The 20,211-nt window shown below is 36.8% G+C and overlaps 1 protein-coding gene across 1 annotated transcript in view; it reads right to left on the bottom strand.

Annotated features, from left to right (window-relative positions):
* Positions 1 to 20,211, bottom strand: part of ROBO2 (roundabout guidance receptor 2) — a gene marked incomplete at both ends in the record, with an annotated part of 481,425 nt that overhangs the window by 412,915 nt on the left and 48,299 nt on the right. The window contains one exon of the mRNA XM_082008177.1: positions 16,160 to 16,486. Coding sequence (XP_081864303.1) covers positions 16,160 to 16,486 — 327 coding nt within the window. The remainder of the gene's footprint in view (positions 1 to 16,159; positions 16,487 to 20,211) is intronic.

Raw genomic sequence — 20,211 nt, forward strand, 5'->3', positions numbered from 1 at the left:
TCCTCAAAACCTGGAAGGAATATTAGCTAAAAGGAAGAAATCAAAATCTATACTAGCAAATACTTTATCCAGTGGACATTACAAACTGAATAAAAAGAAGATATTTTGTTTCTGCAGTCTGTTTCTACAAAGCTTTAACTCAGCTTTATTTTCATAGTGACAGCATTTTGAACCCGTGAAAGAATTTAAGAGATTAAACAGGATCCATTCATTGGTTAATCGATGCAAGCACTGACTCTAAGGTTTGGGTCTGACTTTTATTTTAGTACTAGTAATAAAACTGTAGTTTAATCCTCTGGGAAAAAAGAAAAAATAAAAATCAATCACTTCACCTCCTCTCAAAGTATCTTTCTCCTTTGGCTGAACACAACATTAATGGTTTCAAATGTCATACTTGTAAACTATTTGGAATTAGAAGATGTCTCTATGGAACTGCTATATCAAATGGATCCTAAACTTGTTTATGATTTAAAAGAAGGATAGGAATTAGGTACATGAAAGGCGTAAAAAAGTGGAAAGGAAAAGAAAAAGGCTCTTAAGCCTCCCAGAAATAAAACCCACTAGATTAAGAACAGTAAGAAGTAAGGGTTACGACTCCTTTACCCTTAAACACGACTATTAGCCTACTACAGAAGTAAAACAAACAATTTTGCTTCTGTGAAGACATTTGTTAATAGCTGGTATAATGCCAACATAGAAGCTTTAATACACTTTAAATGATGAAAGTAACACTTCTCTAAAAACTCCCTCTCGTCATCTTTTATTGAAGTACAGTGGTTTATAGATTAAAAGTCATATTTGCTCAAATCCACATACAATGAAACCCCATTCTGGCTGTGTTGTCTGGATGACTTTGCAAGATGAAGAATAATGACAATAAATACACTTGAAATTTCTTCACTAATGTTAGATTTCACTTCACTACTACATACATCATTATGCTCAACTGTATCTTTGAGGTCAACATCCCAAAAGAGTATTAGATAAGTTTGCTTCACAAATCACTCACATCATAGGAAACATAGGAGTGCCATGTTTGACACTTCTTATTTGGGCATTTTTTTTCCATGTTAATTTTCATAATTTTCCTGAATATATAGCCATTTGGAACTGACATTTGTTTGTCTTGTTTCTGAAGCAAGCATATCCATTATTCCCTTTATACTACTTTTACAGTACATGATGTATATAATGTTTGGGCTAAGAATCTGGTGCTATTTCTATGTTTTTATTTCCTTTAATAAAAGTTCTTACTGAAATTAGATTGAAATCACTCGCACATTTTCACTCGCTTTAAATCAAGCTAGGAGGGTCTGGGCTTTGTATGTCACTTTCTGACACCAAGATTATGGGCTTTGTATACCATTTTCTGACATCAAGATTAGTCTTTGTAGGTACACACAACTTTGTGAAAATAAAGACCTCAGGACAGGAGCACCAACAACTCATCAATCTATAAGTAAGTGGACTTAAGGTGCCATATAAACTTTTCAGCTGTTTTAACGGCGTTTCTCTGCAAGTCACCTATGGCATGTTGAATATACCATTTTCAATTATTTCCCCAAAGAAAGTGCTATATTTGAGACGGCAACAGTAAGATAGCACACTCATATTACACCCCTTTGTGCAGCGGGTTAAATACCTACTCTGTCACTGAGTTCTACTTCAGCAGCAGTAACTTTAGCCAAAATTGATGTGCATTTCCACTACGGAAGATCAGTGCACATCACAACACATTCTGAAAAACTATACCTCTTATCCTTTCATTATCAAGACTATAAAATATGCCTTAAAGAAGCGATAACTATTCAAACCCTATAAAGTGGCATTTAAGTATTGCTTAATGTTCAAGATGTATCCATTATCAGGGAAAGCTAGTAAACACAAAGTCACCTTAATTTAAGGTAAATAAATGCAACTACATTGCAAACGTCTCTCCAGTGAACTATGACACATAATGAACAAGAAGACTATAGCAGATGTTCTATAACTGCTATCTTCCAGTATAGCTCCATACATTAAGTTCTTTCAATAATAGGGGAGGGTGTGTCCCTTTTATCCAAAGCCTCTAATCTTGTTTTATACTTTGAGTATTTACTTAAAATAAGGGTATGCCATCAGGAGGAACAACTTTAGTTGGTTTTCCTCTCTGAAATTATTAAATAAAATAATCATAATATGCTCCAATAAAGCCAAAAAAAGAAAAATCTTACCATAGGGCCTTAACTGCTGAAGAACAAAAAAGTATTTTTCTTAACAAATCTCTGCCTTTTCTTTTTCATTCCAGTCATTTACCACTCTTTCCCTCCTCATCTTCCTTCTCTCTTATTACTTGTACACAACAGGTAGCACACCTAGCAGAAAAATTAACTCCCTTTATGAAATACATGACTGAAGTAAGAAACACAAGATTTATTCAATAAAATCACTGGCTAAAGTGCAGGAGTTTGTTTGACTAGCCGTTCCCATATTGTAGCAAAATTTTTCTGTGGAAGAAAAGAATTAACTGATAAAAGAACTGTTGGATATCTGGTTATTTATTATATATGCAATTTCAAACTAGTTTTATGTTTAACACCCTATGCCGCACACTTGACAAGGATCTGTAGAAATATGGTGGGAAGACACTATGGGGATAGCTACAAGAAAGCATAGAGAAATAAGTAGGAAAAAAAAAAGCAATTCGTATTCTAAAGATCAGAATACAGAAGGTGTGAGTGTGTGGTGCTCCCTGAACATCTTTAAAGTCAGAGATATTTGAAGGATCTTCTTTTCAGTGATCAAGTACACAAAGCAGCAGAGTAATAGTCCCACAAGAAGAAGAATGGAAATCTCTGAGGAGATGGATCTCAAATATTAGAGGAATTTTTGGATGAATAACTTCCCCACCATGACAGCCACTGTTACTTTGCTAACCCTGACAGTGCTCAGGTGTCTAAAATGGTCCTTCCTCTTCATTCACTAGATCTCTCGGGCATCCTTCTGTTTTGTCACAAATTTCAATATAAGAAGTCTCTGAGTTTTGTAACTTAGAAGTACAATCGTGCACCATCTCCAGCCGGGCTTGCTCACAGTAATTTCAGGATTGGACTCCAGAAAAAAACTAACCTTAGGTAGGCTCTCAGTCAGTAATAAAAAGATTTACGGTGTAACAGAAATGAAATTAAGAGCACTTTTATTTCTTGAAACACTCCACAAAAAGACAAATATAAGTAAATTACATCTTCGTAACTTAGTAAGCTTGCTACTGACCCTAGCACACTCTTTAGTAGTTGGTACTAATGAGTGTTTTTGTCACCAAAAAAGATGATGCCCTTCTAAATTCTGTGACATCTGTCCTATCAATCCAGAATGCAACACTCCCAGTACCTAGATCCATGATCACGCAGGTAGCTGAGCATGTTATTGCTCAGGCAAATGTGTTATGAATTCTCAGATGATGAACTATGCTAAGACTGGATGTCAGAGGTGAAGAAACTGATAATCCATCAGTAGTTTTCTACCTACCGCAACAGCTCTGACCCATTGAACTAAATGAATGTATTTAATCACCAACTAGTCAACTGATCAGAAAGTGCTACAAGGTAAAGAGAGTGCCTTGACAAAAAGAAGACAGACACTACCTAAACCGTTGTCAAAACCAGAGAAGTGTATCTTATCTCTGCATCTTACCCACAGAGACAGATGCAACTTGAAATCACATTATAGCAAAAATGTTTTGTTTATGACAAAGTACAAAACTCTTCTTGTAAGATTTTCCTTAAGAGAATAATCTTGCCAATACATCTCAGGCTGTTTTTTCTGTGAACAGATTAGGTCAAAACCACAAAACCCCCCACTCCAATCACTTCTGATGAATCATAGCCCAAATAACACACGATACAAGCAAAAGGTGCTGCTTTCATAGCAGGTTTTTCAGCACCTTTCTGGATGATGTATTCTACCTCTGGTCTGACTGCTGCCAGCTTCACGACTAAGAAGAATGGCAGGCTAATTCTTGCACCCTTCACAGAAGTCTTAAGCAAACTTTTCCTGGCATGCAAAAAATCAATCGTATAGAATGTGGTACTTTCCCCAGGTGTTCCTATGGCAAAACAACATGCCTCCCCAGCACTGGGTTATTAATGTCTCATTTTCCTGATGTTCTGTGTTGGCAGCCATGACAGAAAGCTTTGAACTTGTTTATTCACACTTGTTTAATCCTGTCTCCACACAGCACATCACAGCCTGTGGGGCTAGGAAGATGGATGAGTGAAACCAAGGCCACGAGGGGGTCAGGGTCATGGTGTCGCTGGATCTCATTAACTCCATCACTCACTGTAGCAGGCACTTCAGAGGTCACCTCAACTGAGGAGTTTGGGATAGATGATCGAAAAACGTCCGGCACAACGTTCCCTGCAGTTGATGCTACATATGGAAACAAGTACAGATCCTTACTTACACTGCCTCTTGAGTTCCTAGGGTTGGTTTTAGTCTACTCTGTTAGAAAAAGGAAGAAAAAACACACACACAAAAAAAAAAGAGTTGGTTTTTTTTTACAAATATCCCATAGGTGTAACAGCAGAAGCATGAAGGCGGAAGAGAGGACCACTACAAATCAGAAAAAAATTATGCATTTGGTATTTCTTCTGTAACTATTTGCATATGTATTGGACTAATGGAAAAGGAGCAAAAAGACTTCTTAGACCAGCTTTAGCATACAGTGAGAGTGGATGGAAATACATACATTTCATACCGCAGTTGTATTGTGCACAGTGTGCCTGACAAAGGAGCTTCTTTGAAGCACAGAGAGCAACAGATGACACTAAAACACCTACACTGTATTAGGAATTTTAATGTGCATCAATGATAGAGACTACTTCTTAAAAGTTATTTGTTTATAGTGTACATGTATTTCTCCCATATATATACATATATTTTATACATATAAATTATAAAATGTGTATGATAGTTAAATAGCTGTATACTACACAGGTCCTAAAAAAATATTGGCAATACTTCATTATAATTTGAGAGTTCATATTCCCATAAATTTAGCAGATAAATATGTTATTAATAAATATAGCGCACAATATATCCTGTTTGTTCACCAGTTCTGTATGTCACCAATAGGAACTTGATGACATGCTGATACAAAACTGTTCCTTTCTCGTAGCTCTTAACTTCTACCTTTTACATCCATTCCCCATAATGAACCATTCTGCAAAAATGAAATTATTTCCAAGAGAGATAAGATTAGTATTATTAAACTATCTTTAAGCACATCTGCAGCACTGGAATAAAAAACCACCGTGAAAGGGGTTTGACAGGACAGAAACCAAGTTCTCATTTGTTCAGTATGCAGGTGTATAATGAGAAAAGTGACATATAAACCTAGACCTGCACATATGCACAGTGTATTTATGATGACCAGTCAAAATATTTTGATGAATGGTAAAATTAACAAGTGAATTATATACAGAATAGTCAAATACAAGCTTTTATTCTAGCACGTGAAAACAAGTCCTTACAATCTGACCAAAAGTTATTTGATAAGAAAATCCACACACGAAAGCCAGGGCTCTGTCCCAGACTCCCCATCTCCGGTTTCACAACAAATGCAAACACATGGGCTTCAGTGGAGATTTCATTTAGGCTAATGACACTGGTAGGGAAAGAAGTAATTCTACAACAATTTCCAGACTAAACTGTACCCCCACCTGTTTTTTTTGTTGAGTTTTTTTGTTTGCATTTTTATTGTGAGGGTGGGGAGAGTGGCCTAGTGGTGGTTTGGGATGGAGTTTTTTTTGTTGGTTGGTTTGCTTTATGCTTTGTTTTTGTAAGATGTTAATTTCTTAGAGAAAAAGGAAACCTTTTTGTTTAGATTTCTGCAATTTCTTTCTCTGTGGCCCACTTTCTGAAAAGTTGATTTATATCAAGTGCTCCCGAAGGGTGGAATGTTTCCATATCTTTCAATAAGATTGATAGAATCAAAGTTTACATAATACATAGAAGATCTATTAAAAAGTCCAAAATTTACAGAAACTAATACATTCAGAGTCAGATGTTGCTCAAATGGGAACACAATCTGAACAAAAGCATGAAGAAAGTCACCCATTTCTTATAGTAGCAGAAGGAGGCAAATGAAACAAAGAATATCCCTCATATTCATAAGATATCATACTACCAATCAAAAGATTTGGCTTCTGCTTGTGATTCTGCAATCAACATGATACATGACTTTGAACAGATGGCTCTGAATCTCAAAGAAAACATGACTGATGTTTAGTATTTCCACCACTGACTTTTAGACATGCATCTCTAGGAGCGGAATCTATTGGTTTGAATCAGGTAATTAAGTTTCTTCTATAGTAGAATAAGATTTGTATATATGCTAATTGAATAAATCGGGGCTCTAATGTATGTATCTTTAGCATCTAGAGCGGCTTAAATAACATCTGCCAGCTGGGTGTCCAAACTGCTATGTGTCTCCCCCTCCAACAATCCAAAGAGTGAACATAATTTAATCAACCCAAGATTTAGACTAGTTGAGGAAGACAAGATTTCTAGTTGATCCTAAATTTGAAACGTAAAAGAAATACATAAAAATGAGATGACAGTTAGAAACAATGTAGATGGAACACAAAAGCAAATACTTCCCAAAAATAATGGCAAGTTAAGAGTAAATAGCAAAAAAAATGTAGTAACCAAGATGCCTTGCTAGAAGAAAAATCCATCCTGACATACCTTGAAAAGGTTCATTTAACTTCCCACTTTGCTTTGATACTTCTAATTCATACCTAAACTGTCTCTTATATGGGCTTTGTTACCAACTTAAAGACATCCTAAATATTCTATAATTCAAGAGAAAAGTGAGGTGCAGATTAAGAAAGGAAACTCTTAACTCTGTGTACACATTTCTTTCATAAAGACAATCTTGCAGTAAAGATAGCAAATATGTAAGGTGACAATGTTTTAATCATGCTTTCAACTACTACTCAAAGCATCACCAGATGCTTTCAACTACTACAGGTTTTCCACTACCTGTGCCTTTTTCAGATTCTAACCAAGAAAAATAATTGTACTTCCCCATAATCCATGTGGGGAATGAGCCACTTAAAATGTTTAAGCTCATGTGTTCTAAACAGCGTCTGTCTTTGGCACTATCCCAGATAGACCATTGGGCTAGATGGACCAACTGGTGTGACTCAGTAGGGCATTATGCCACTGCCTCCAATGTAAAAGAGGAAAGGTCTCCCAAAAACGGGCATCACAGTCCCAGCTTTCAAAACTAAGAAACAATAAAAATGTATCATTCTCAAAACCACTGTGTGACCACTATTGCAACCAAAATATCTTATATTCATACAAACAGCTGATAATCTGCATACTCCAAAGGCTATATGTGCATGTAAAACCTGTGAAGAATTTGCATCTATCATGGAAATAAATTGAAAGTTGTCCTGAGGACACTAATTTCTTTCATCATCACAAATTTCTTTCTCCCATATAAGACAAAACCTAAGAAATTTTATATAACTACCTCAGTGGTGCTCTTCTGGACAAAACACATGACTTCTTACATTCCAACCACACTTAAAATTCCATTTAGTATCCATCTCTGATAAAATACAAAGTTATCATTCTAGTCCCTGTCAGCTTTAGGTGTTTATAATAGTCAGTCACCAAGTGCACTATGTATAGCATTGAATAATTAATTCCAAAAGTCAAAGGGTTGCAATGAATTCTTCTGTTCTTTTTCCACGCCGATGTTCTTCTAAATTACACTTGTGTGTGTGCGCACATATACAGCGGATGGGGAACTTTTTGCATAAGTTATGATCTAAAAAATATTTCAAAAGATTAACCAAAGTAAATTCTATTGCAAGATTGCTACTCACCTTATCCACTTAAACTGGGGATTTTTCCTTAGATTCTCATTTATGGATTGGTGTTTTGAGATTGTAACAGAACCAGAATGAGAGTCAGTGAAACTATTTCCTTCCCACAAGCATGTTCACACTGCTCAACCTTGCTGCATTAGTATTCTGTTCATAGGCTGACAGAAACTTGTTTCTTTCCCATTTATTTCATCAAATGGTTTTGCATAAGGGATGGGTCAGAGGCAAGTTCAAGTCCTATTAGTAGAAGCAACGTCCTCCAGCAAGGTGCACGTGGATTAAGAAATTGCCAATTTTGAATGCCAAGGCTGCCTTCTACTTTGGCATACAAGATTAGGCAACAAGTCCAGCAGGACCCAACAGGAGGATCACATTAAACAGGAAGAACTGGATGACGTCGAAGACTAGTGTAGGAGACACTAGATGAAGTGGAATAATAGAAAGTGCAAGGTCGTATGCTTTCAAACTGATCACAGGGAAGTTTACTGTAAAGTAGAAGCTCATCTGTTACAAATTACAGAGGAAGAGAAAGATCTGCATCTGTTTACTCTAGAATGACTATGAGCTACCAAATGCTTAAAAAAGTTAAACATGATCACATGACTGATAAGGGAACAGTGAAGGTGTTTATTAACATTACTTCATAATGCACAGCATGCAAGTCTTGAAATATTATATGCAATCTACCCCCCACATGTTTCAGAAAATGTATGCAGACTAGAACAGGTGAAGAATGACTACTGGAATCAAGCATATATTTTCCCAGAGAACACATGAGCTGTTCTTGTTTAACTCAGCAATAGCAGAGAGAAGAAGTGATACCACTGTGGTCTATAAATACAAAGGAGAGAAAACAACTAAACTAAAGGAAAAATCAGATCACAAGAACAAGCATAAAGCATGTTTATGTTACATTGGAAACATTAGAACTATTTTTCTCACGTTTGGAAGACGCAAGATCCAGAGACAGACTTCCAACAGAAACAGGGAATGAGTGAGCTCAGGGCTGAAGGGGAAAGCAATCAATCTGCTTTTCAAGGTGCAGCTTGAAATGTTTCTGAATGGAATTACAAAATACAAATACAGCTGTGTAGAATACAGGGAACTCAGTGGTCCAGGGCTCCCAGTTCTTTACATCTCTACATCCCTTCATACAGTGGCAAACAGATGTATGAGACAGCAGAGAGTGATTGCACATGTCTCCCTCTAATATGACACAGCAATTTCCAAGGTATCAGTATACATTCACATCACTGCCACTTGAAAAATTCAAGCAAGAGGAGTGGAACAAAACCACTACTTCATTTCCCACATAAACTCCAAGTATTAGAAATTTATTTATGTGGGAGCCTCTGAAGTGGAAGTATCACCAAAGTCATGATTAAATTTTAGTCCTCTATGAACAGGAACAGGGAGAAGAACATACCTGAACAAAGACAGAAAAAAAAAATTATTAAAAAATAATTAAAAAAAAGGAAGAAGGATAAGGTCCTGGTGTCCTCAAACAAATATAACGATTATCAGAATAAAAAACTATATACAAACATATATATACACCTATATATAAAACATCCACCAATCTTGTCCTAATAATTACTGTTAATTATCATAGTAATGAACTTCATTAGTATTGAGATGATGCAACATTTGCAAAGCAGTGGTCTGAAGTACCGCTTCAAAAAAGTACTTTTTTTTTTAAGCCTGACATCACAGTACAACACATCTGATGCATATGCCAACAATAACTAATGTCTCAATTAATATTCAAATACTGCTTATAGGTTCCTGAGCAAAACGAACAGAATTGTAAAAATGCAATGATATCTTGTTCTCCTCCATCTCCCAGACAAACTAAAAATCAGAAAAACGTCAAGCAAAAAAGTAAGTACATGATGATGTACACACTTTGAGATCAGCTAATAGCTCATCTCTTTCAAGGTTTCTGTAAAGTCATCAGTAGTTCCTTAGCTGTCAACATTTTATCAAGTAAAGCATTTCAAAGATATATAAACAGCAGGATTTGACTTAAAAAAAAAAAAAATCCAAGGCAAGGAGAAGAAGGAAGCTGACAAAAATCAAATGAAGAAATGTGCAAGAAATTATTAGAAACAGAATCAGATCGAGCACACTGCAAAAAGCTTCTAAAAAATGTAACAAAGTTCTCTTCATTAGCATTTTTAGCCTTGAACTGAACACTGAAACCTGCATGTCCAGGTGGAACTTGAAGGATAAGAAATTAATATGTAATGATGCAGTCACCTGTCTAAATCATAGTGGATGATGATGGGAAGTACTGTTTTTGTCCACACTGAATCAATGCTTGAAAGCACAATCTTAAATTGTTTGTGAGAAATGTTTTAACGACAGGAGATAAAGTTTAGTTTATCCTGATGAAGAGTACCTCTATCATAAAAATTCTAGTTCACTCTTGTTACTGGTACAAAAAAAAAAAAAAAAAAAAAAAAAATCACACCCTCTCAAATACTTAGGTTTCTTATCCCAGGTGGATTCAGAAGCAGTAGAAACACACTCAGCTAAAAGCTAAGCTAACAAAGTTAGCTAACAAAGCTATCAGAAATACTTTTTTGGCTCAAAAGGAAACTTAGCAATTAGACATCAGTCAGGTCTTGATTTATCTGATATGACTTCACTCATTGGTATTTATTAACCTCTTCAATTTCTAATAGTGACTGTAAGAATTAAATTATGTCCTATACAGAAATGCTGTATTATGTAATGGTTTCCAACAACAGTATTCCCAATGGCTTCATCCTAATCCACAGAAATTGCTTATTGTAAGGTTCAGAAATACAAAGAAGGTTTGAAGTATTCCCCCCATCTTATGAAATCTGCTTTTTCCCTGATTATCTAATTAGATTCAATTTTATTTATTTTCTTCTACAAGGGGAATTTTATTTTCATTGTGTGCTGTGATAATAGCCATGGCTTGTTATATTTCTTCTTAGACAAACTAAGAGTAAGAAAAAGTGTGATGCTTTTCAATGTCCTGATACGGCTCATCCCCAGGACCACAGTCTCCAGCATTTCAGTTTCTACAATAATTATTTCTGTCTTGATGAGACCAAAAGATTGCCATCTCAGAGGGGAAGCTTTTCACACTTTGCTTAGATGAGGGCAAGAGGGGTCAGTAAATGAACAGAATGTACTCTCCACATATGAAAGTAACCCCAAAGCAAATCAGACTTCAAAATTACCAGTAACAATAAAAACAGTTTTTATATTTAAGTCATATGTTGAACAGAAACTATATGAAAAAAATCCTCCACCCATTTTACAGTCACATACATTGTGCTCTTTTTTAATCTCATTTTACAGGTGGTCTTTACCCTTAATATCTCAAATTAAATTATTAACTCCATTATTATGAACGTATTGTAACCTTTTGCACATGCTCCAGCAAACAGTCATTAGCATTATGATACAGAGATGACTGCATAGCATATATTTTATACCTCTCAGCCTTTATTCACTATTAAAACATATATTTTTTTTTGGTAAAATTACTGTCTCCCATGTTTAAGATCTGGCTTATGCTTGCTTTGGAATACAACTGCGACTCTTCACACTAAATTCAGTGTACTACTATAACCTCTCTTGTTACAGATAAAAACATAATTCAGTTTTGGATCTAACATAAACAAGATCATTATGTTTGGAGAGTGTTCCAAAGCCTGCTATTCAAGCAATCTGTGACATATAAATAATGCAACACCTCTTCTTTCTCCAATGTCTTCAGTTGAAGCACAGACTCAGAAAGATGGAAGCCCAAATTTATACTGCCATTACAAAATTCAATCTATTTCTGGTTCTTCAATTGAATTATGACTCAGTCTTCCACTGTTTTCTATTAGTAACAACCCACACACTCCTACCCTTTGCCAACCCATGCAGAAAAGAATCTTATTTGTGAATATTCCTGAGCTTTATTCTTTTATTAAAATGGCAGCAAATCCCAGCTAATCTGAAAAGCCTCATGTTTTCTTTTAAAGGAAAGTAAGGTAGAAAATTGGTCTTTTTTCCCCTCCCTTGACCCCCGACCTTTGAACCACAACCTCCTTGCCACTAAAGTGTTCAACACCTCATTTAATCTCTCCTCACTGCATTGGCACAGCACTGGAAAAGGAAAAGGGAAAAAAATAACCTGGGGACTTCATCAATTTTTCATGAATTTTCATTTAGGCCAAAGCCCCCTCTTACAGTGGTCGATAGATCAAGCTGCTGTCACGTATTTAACACCTGGGGCTACAGCTGCTATCTCTGGGGGCTGCCGCTGACTCGGGCTGGATCAGAGGCAGCCAGTCGGTGCGAGGACCCTCATGCTCTTTCTCGTGCTTACATCTGGCACCCCAGTGCTTGCAACTGAAATCCTAGCTACAGTCTCTACTGCAAATGTGTCTCCTGATATTCCCACTGGAAAACTCCACCACGTAGGTTCAGTTTATGTCAACTCGTACATTGTGAAAAAACTGTGCTTTTATTTTAAAACTTCCGGCTTTCAAATATGAAAGAAGTTTCATGAATGATCAAACTATTTCAAGCCTACTTCCCTTTCTAAAATCCTCCCAAGAAAGTCTGAGCAACAACATGTTTCTAATAATACCAACACTTGTTCAATTTCGGTAAAAAAAATCTAATACAGAAAATCAAAAGAAAGACATTTTATTCTTTTGAATACAACTCTTTGTAGTCTTTTTAGGACTAGAACATTTATTTTTAATGACTTAACCATAAAACATACAAATACTACATCAGAATTTGCCACATACCCAGTGGAAGAATGGTTTTGCTGATAGCATTAGCATCATTTTTTCCTTCTGAGGAAGCTCCTACTGAAAAAAGTAACCCGCACAAAGAACACCATGGATTAATGCATTAAAAAAAAGAACGAAATAGAATAAGTCATATCAATCCTAAACTGTGGCTTCAAATACAAACTCCTATTTCTTCCTAAATGAATTCTGGAATAAAGACTTTCTAAACTAAAGGGGAAAAAAAAATTCTAAAAGCACATTCTGTATGTTAATGATGCTTTCTAAGTAACTTTCCAAATCACAGTTCTTCACAGTTTCACTGCACAGAGAAATTTTTCTGAGGACATACATCAGCACAAAACTATCTGCCCTTGATTGTATGTACATGCTCTGAATAGGCATGAATTTAAAAGCATACTTAAATGCTTTGGGTGGGCTGGTATCTAGATCCATCATGTTCGGGAAAAGTGTTAACTGCTACTCGATTAAAAAAAGTTTAGGGGCTTCAGCAGCCTGCAAATACTCACTCCAAAAAAATCAACGGGCAAAATGATTGCATTCAAGATGGGCCGCACTATGCTCTGAGTCACTGTATGCCCCAACTGAATTTCACCTCAGAGTTTTTCTTCCATCTTTACATACAAATATGGATACATCAGAAGATTTTCAATCCTGCTGCTTCTGTAGAAGGTGCCCGGGGGGGGGGGAGGGGGGGGGGAATAGAAGAGAATGAGCCACAATTAACACTGTTTTTCATATGAATGCATAAGCGTGGACACAGTTAACAGATACATAAAACCAATAAATATTCCTTCATAAACCATTCAAAAGTTTCAAGTGCACATTATTGGTGACTGACAATTTAATAAGCAAAGTAAAACAATTACCGATTCTTTCGCTAAAACAGCAGACTCAAGCATTTTAAACCTGCAAAAACCAGCAGTCTGTCTCTAATGGCACAATTTGAGGTCACCTACAGTCAGGTAATAATCCAAAATCCTGTTGTCAGCAAAGGACAACTGTCTATTTTCTGGTGATGAAAACAGCTTGGCTTAATATGGAAAGAGCATTTTTCAACACCATTACAGAAGCACAAGACAGACCCGATCGCATGCGGCTGTCCCAGCACCCATGGACAAGGCTGCAGTATCCAGGCAACTCAACAGCCGTCAGCAGCAGTTGAGAACAGGTGAATGACTCACTGCTGACAACAGGCTATCGGCAACAACTCATTCCCCTAGCATGCAGACAGGCTGCTACAGACCCACACAACCTCTTCAGTCCTGAAACCCTGACATTAGAAAAAATTAAAAGCCTTAAAATAACTGTTCTCTGAAAGTCACTTGAAAGCTTGATTTAGAACCAAAAATCTTACGAAAAAGCATCTCAAGACCAAGGGAAACCAGGTAGTTTTGCTATCATCTTCCAAAGGATGCTTTTGGTACACGTCAGTCACTGCCATGTGCTTTTAAAAATCAGTGAACATAAAACCAGCAGAATCTCTAAAATTAAGTAAATGGGCAATGTACATATTATTTACTTTTTTTTTTCTTTGATGAAGACCTTGTAGTCACAGACACAGTATAGCTTAAGGAAAGGCATAGCACTGTTGAAGTAGAACAGGAGTGCCTGCTTTAGAATGCTAAACCATTTAATTGGAGAATTCTGTCAGTTAAATTTCAAAGCTATGGAAACAGTAAAATAATCTGGTGTCAAGTACATGTTGCTATGCAAAAACTTCAGCTATGGTTTCAGATCTCAGGTTTCACGTTCCATGATCCTGCTCTAAAATACCTCTGATAATGAAACATGGTTTTATTATTTTTAAAGTCTTCTACTATCTCACATACAGTTCATGCGTGACCTCTCACCGGTTACAGTGGTTAGAACAGTACCTCCAGAGACTGGGGATATTGTAACACGAGACTTTCAGCAGTCAGTGAAGTAAGGATAAGTGAAAACTGACAAAATATAAAGCACGTTTAAATTTAAAAATAATCAGTCACTTTAATTTGATGACTCAAGGTATAACTTGCACGATCTTCTGAGCTTCAACAGATATCTGAATCTCAACAGGTCTACAATAAAGATTTCCAAGTGTTTATGCCTCTCTCATAGGATTTCTCAGACAGTTGAAAAACCACATATACAAAGACAGAAATAATCCAGTAAATTTATCTACAGTCATACTTACCCAGATTTCAGCCTTCCTTAATTTGGTCGTCTTTGATTCCTAAATACCTACCAAAACTGAATAACATTCTGTGATACCTTTATTGGCAGATATACATTTACTCTTACCTTGAATGTGTGCCAAAACTGTTTTCAATTTTTGTTTGAAACAGTTCTGAATCTAGGTTATAACAAGTGAAAGGTAGTGAAGAAGTCTGTTCTACTTGGCTTATACCACCATCTAAATATCTAAAAAATGGCATTTTCTGCACTTTCTGAGGAGACTGAGGCCTCAAGATCACATCACATTAGCTATAAAAGTCTGCAGACTGCATCAGGAATAGAGATTTTTTTCTTCTGTGCTTCAAACTAACATACCTTCTCATGTGTGCTTAAATCCATCCTTTATCAACTAAGCAATACAAGTTTGTGCTAAACCCCTACTTCAGTCAAACATATTTTAGTCAAACTACTGCCAGATGAAATAGGGGAAAAACTGAAGTCCAGTGAGAAGACAGCATAAAACTACTAAAATACACCTCTATGTGAAGATACCTACCTTTAATTGATATTCTGAATAAAAGATTAGTGTTGATTCAACCCATATAACTAAGCAGCAAAAAATAATATGCAACATATTACATTTTATGTATGATGAGCTTGTTTGCTGTGTGAATATAATGAATGTCTCTGCTAACTCTACTGGAATCAGATCATACATGCTGGGTGGTCTCTGAAAGAGCCATGACAACTCTGCTGCTAAAACAAAGAGAATCAATAAAGAATAGGACTGCTCTGGATGATATGAGAAATGGCCAACAATTTCACTTGCCATACACATAATGAATGAAGCCTGTATCAAGTTTATGATAGAGGAGCATATATTGAGGTTTTCAGCAATACAGAACACGAGTCACCAAGAAGCTGTCTGCTTCTGTTGCAGTAACAGATGACTAGATAAAAAGAAACAGACAGTGCACCTTATATTAAATGACAGGTATTTTTCCACATTAGTTGCAGTATGACCAACTTTAGTCATAATTTAAAAATCAGATTATTCTTCGAAGGAAAATTAGCCTTCGTCGATGTTTGTGCCAATCATGACTATGCACTGGCTAGAACCTTGCTTCAGTATAAATCACGTATTCTGTACGGTCACTGCTACTGTATAAACACATATAAAAATGCCTTGACTAAGAGCTATAACTAATGACCAAATGCCACAGTTATCTACATTTGTTACCTCTCAGACTGCTGACTGCATGCAAGTGCTGGATGACAGCATAAAAGCAACTATAAAGTTTTACACAGTGCTAATCATATAACACTACTTACATGCCACTTCCAGAGATGCATTGCGACTCACAGCTTCTCCGAGATAGTTCCTTGCTACGCAAACATAACTTCCTTCATCAGGTTTACTCCTGCGTCCATGCACAATACGTAAGAAAAATAAAGATCCGCTGGGCAGCAACATACGGTGAGAGCGCGGATCGTCCTTGTCTGTTTCCACTCGCTCTCCATCCTTGTACCACTCAATAGTAGGAGTTGGCCGTCCTTCAGCTTTACAGTTCAGAGTTGTGGGCTCTCCTTTAGAGACTATCACATCTGAAGGATGTTCAACAATCCGTGGTGGAAAGTCCTCCTGGCGGAGACGGGATCCTAGAGAAAAGGAAAAGGAAAGAGGGAGAAAAGAACAATCTATTTTAACTTTAGGCTGCACAAAGAGTTCTCACAAGTTACCCTTAATGCCACAAAAATTTAAAAAGAAAAAACATGAGAACTTTACACATCTGATACTGTTTTATCTGCTATCAGAGACTGTATCAGACACTTTCAAAGCTAAAAACTTGAGTTGGACTACAGATACATACCTCTAAGGCATTATCAAAGCCATACCATACGCAGAATGGGCTTAAAGGAGCGTCTGTTACACATACATACACAACAATCTCTTCCTTGTTCCAATAATCTTTCTATTTACATTTGCTTCTAGATCCCTGTGTGCTTCCAGATTCCACTCATGGCTACTGCTTTCACAACCTTTCATCTGCCAGACGCAATAGATGGACATCCAAAACCACTGTGTCTTACCACCCATTGGTTAAGAGTTCTTTGTAGTTTTATATGTATGCTTTGCATCCCTTTTCCACAAACAGCCCAGGTATGGAAATAGAAGAAATAAAAAAAAAAATCCCAAAACAAACAAACAAAAAAACCCCACAACTGAAACTTGAAAGTATTCGGTCCTTTATATATCTCTAGTATAACAGTTGACAACTTTAACTGTTCAAAATACCTGAAATAATTTCAGTAGAAATTTTCAGTGGGTTGAATGCATACACACACACACAAATACAATATAGGCAAACATGCACCTGAAAGTGCATTGCAAACACCCGTGTCTTGGAAATCACTATAGGTCTATTTCCCTTGTTCTTCTCTCTGCATTCATCCTTTTCTTCACTTTGCTTTTTGGTGTCCACCATCTTCTGTTGGGATCACCCTGCATGGCTCGACCTTAAGGAGAAGGAGCTGTGGCACTGAGAAGCTGGTAAACAGCTGGATATCTCATGGCTCGGCCTTGAGGAGAAGGAGCTGTGATAAACAACTAAGAAGAAGCGAGGAAAACAGGAACACCTGCAAGCAACAATCCTGACTGTGTGAGGGGCGCGTGGACAGCGCGTGATATTTTGTATAGAGCCAATTGCAATAGTGTGTGTAACAAGTTGTAACCAATCATGAGTGTGTGCGCAGTGACTAAGCGAAAATTATGATATATATTGGAGTCAGACAAGACAATAAACGGCTTTGGAATATAACTCTCATAGAGTTGTGAAGTCCATCCTTCTCCCGCAATCTTCTATCTGCAAAAGCACTTTCTAACCCATTTGCAGTATCCCTAAATTCCCATCAACACTGCATCACAACCCTGGTTACATGGTTACTGAGAGTTGAACATCTCCAGCATTTCTACACAGTATATCTAACCAGGGATCTGGAACCCTGGATTATCCCTGAGCATGCTCCAGCAGCTCAGTCTGAATGCAGCATACCTTGGAAAGAATGTGGTTTTACTTTTTCCACTTAAATTTTTTTCAGTACTTAATCTTTAAGTAAAGAAATTATTCCCTCTATCACTGGAAAGTAATACTACCCCAAAAAACCTTTCTTCTTTCAATTGCCCACCAGAATACTATTTTTCACTTTACAATACTGATGATGAATATGCCATTGTTAAGCCTTCACACCCATCAGGACAACTAGTTATTGATAATGCTGAAGTTTCTACAATACTAACTTTGTGCCCTCTACAATAGCAAATTTTTGCCTTGCCCTGTATTTTTCTGTGCAGCCACTTCGACACACTGTTCTGCTTTTCTGTATTTCCTTTACACTCAGTTGCTTTCGCACTGCCTGGGGCACAGAAGCAGCAGAGCCTGAACAAAGTCCACCACTTTCTCCAGCAAAGTCCTGGAATAAGGAAGAAAGGTGCTGGTGGAGAGGAGACCCTATAAAAGCAAGGTATGTGGAAGAGATTTGTGCTGGGTCCACCACCCTGGAGAAAGTCCCAGTGACAACCTTCCATTACAGCCTTTACCATGTAGTGTAATTTCACTAAGACAAGTCACAGCATCCCAAATCTCCACTGAATTCTTGTCAAAAAAATTCAACGGTATCACAACACTAGCCAAATCCTGCAATATCCTTTTTCTTTACAAGACAATTATTTCACAGTTGTTATGGCCCTCATTACAGCTCTTAACAGACAAATTGTGGAGGTGAGTAAACACAAGAACGGTGTCACCCAACAGAAAATCAAAGTCCAGCACTCCTACCTTCATCATCAGTCATTCAGATATAGTTCATTACTGCATATTTAATTGGACCATATTAGCCTGACAAACAGATTTACTGCAACAAACACATGACAGTAATTCATGCCTCTATATTGCTTCTCATAAAAATCAAGTCAGCTCTCCTAACTGTCAGCACAAATAATCTTTTCTAGCATGGATCCTGAAAATCCTTTGAGTGGAGCTGCCATGCTAGTATAATTGGACTGCACTTTTTACATACAAGGTGTATCAGCTTCCGCAGGTTAGTGAAACATTTGTCTCAATTTTCTGATCTGTAGTTTTGCTGAGTTGTAGAAAAGTGATTTAACATCAGCATCTTAATTATATTCTCGGCACTACATATTTAAAAATATTGTCAATGCCTCATTTACTCCAAAAGTTATGAAGAAAGAAATAAGGATCCGTTCTTCAGATTGAATCCACCTTTGGACTTCTGTTTTACTAACACTCAGGTCATTAAATTAAGGCTTGCCGTAGCCATAAATTGTTATACCACTGCTGCACAAATGGACTCTTTCAGTGGCTACCAGATTCTATTACCAGTATAGCAAAGGTATCCATAATCTGTCCTGCCACTATACGAAAAAACACAAACAATTTATACCTAAGCACAGATAAACTTAAGAGCACATTTAGAAAAAAGAGATGTATTTCATTTTCCCTTCTATTGACAAAAAGACATTTAAAATTTAACAGGAGAATTGGCAGTTAAAAAGTATCTCTAGACCATGACTTGGTATACAACATTGACAAAGACTGAAATCACCATTAAAGTAAAAGATTACAAATTTCACAGTAAATGAGATTAAAAGCAAACTTCATACATTGACTAGAGACATATATAATACTATCCACACAAGTCCACCAACTTACATCGTCGCATATTCTCAAAAGAAACAAAAACCTACTAGCTGTGTTAAGAAATTCCTACTAGCAGTGTCAGTAAGAACACCAGAGCTGAGGTGTTTCTGAAACTATAGATGGACTTAAATCAGAGAACAGATATGACTAAATTTTGATAAATGGTTAACAGTGTAACAGAATTAGTGGGGAAAAAATGAAAAATGCAGATCCAAAAATATTAGGGGTTTTATAGACAAAGGATTGTTGATAATGTTCAAAACTCTAACTAGTACATTCTACAGAGAATTACAGGCCATGTTCAACCCTTTGAAAAGGGCTGTCTCCCATAAAGTGTTAAACCTTCCACCTTATAGAGCCCAATTCAAAACCCCTCCTCTGGTCATAATAGTAGGACTAATTCTTCCTCTTCAGTACCGGTGTTTATCACAAAACCAATGTTTACCTCACTCTATCCTAATTAAGCAATTTGTTCACAAGAGAGGGTTGAGATGTGGGCAGCAGAGACCATGCCAATCAGCAAGGACAAAGGCTCAGGCACTGTTCTGAAGGGGGCTCATACCAGGCATTCCTGTGACGGCTGGGTGTACCTTCAGCTATCTAGTGCCGCGAGTTATTTCCTTCAATACGTGCTTAAGAAGGGGGAAGAAAAACACACACAAGAAA

The sequence above is a fragment of the Phaethon aethereus genome (assembly GCF_964289735.1).
Source record: "Phaethon aethereus genome assembly, chromosome: 1".
Lineage (NCBI taxonomy): Eukaryota > Metazoa > Chordata > Aves > Phaethontiformes > Phaethontidae > Phaethon > Phaethon aethereus.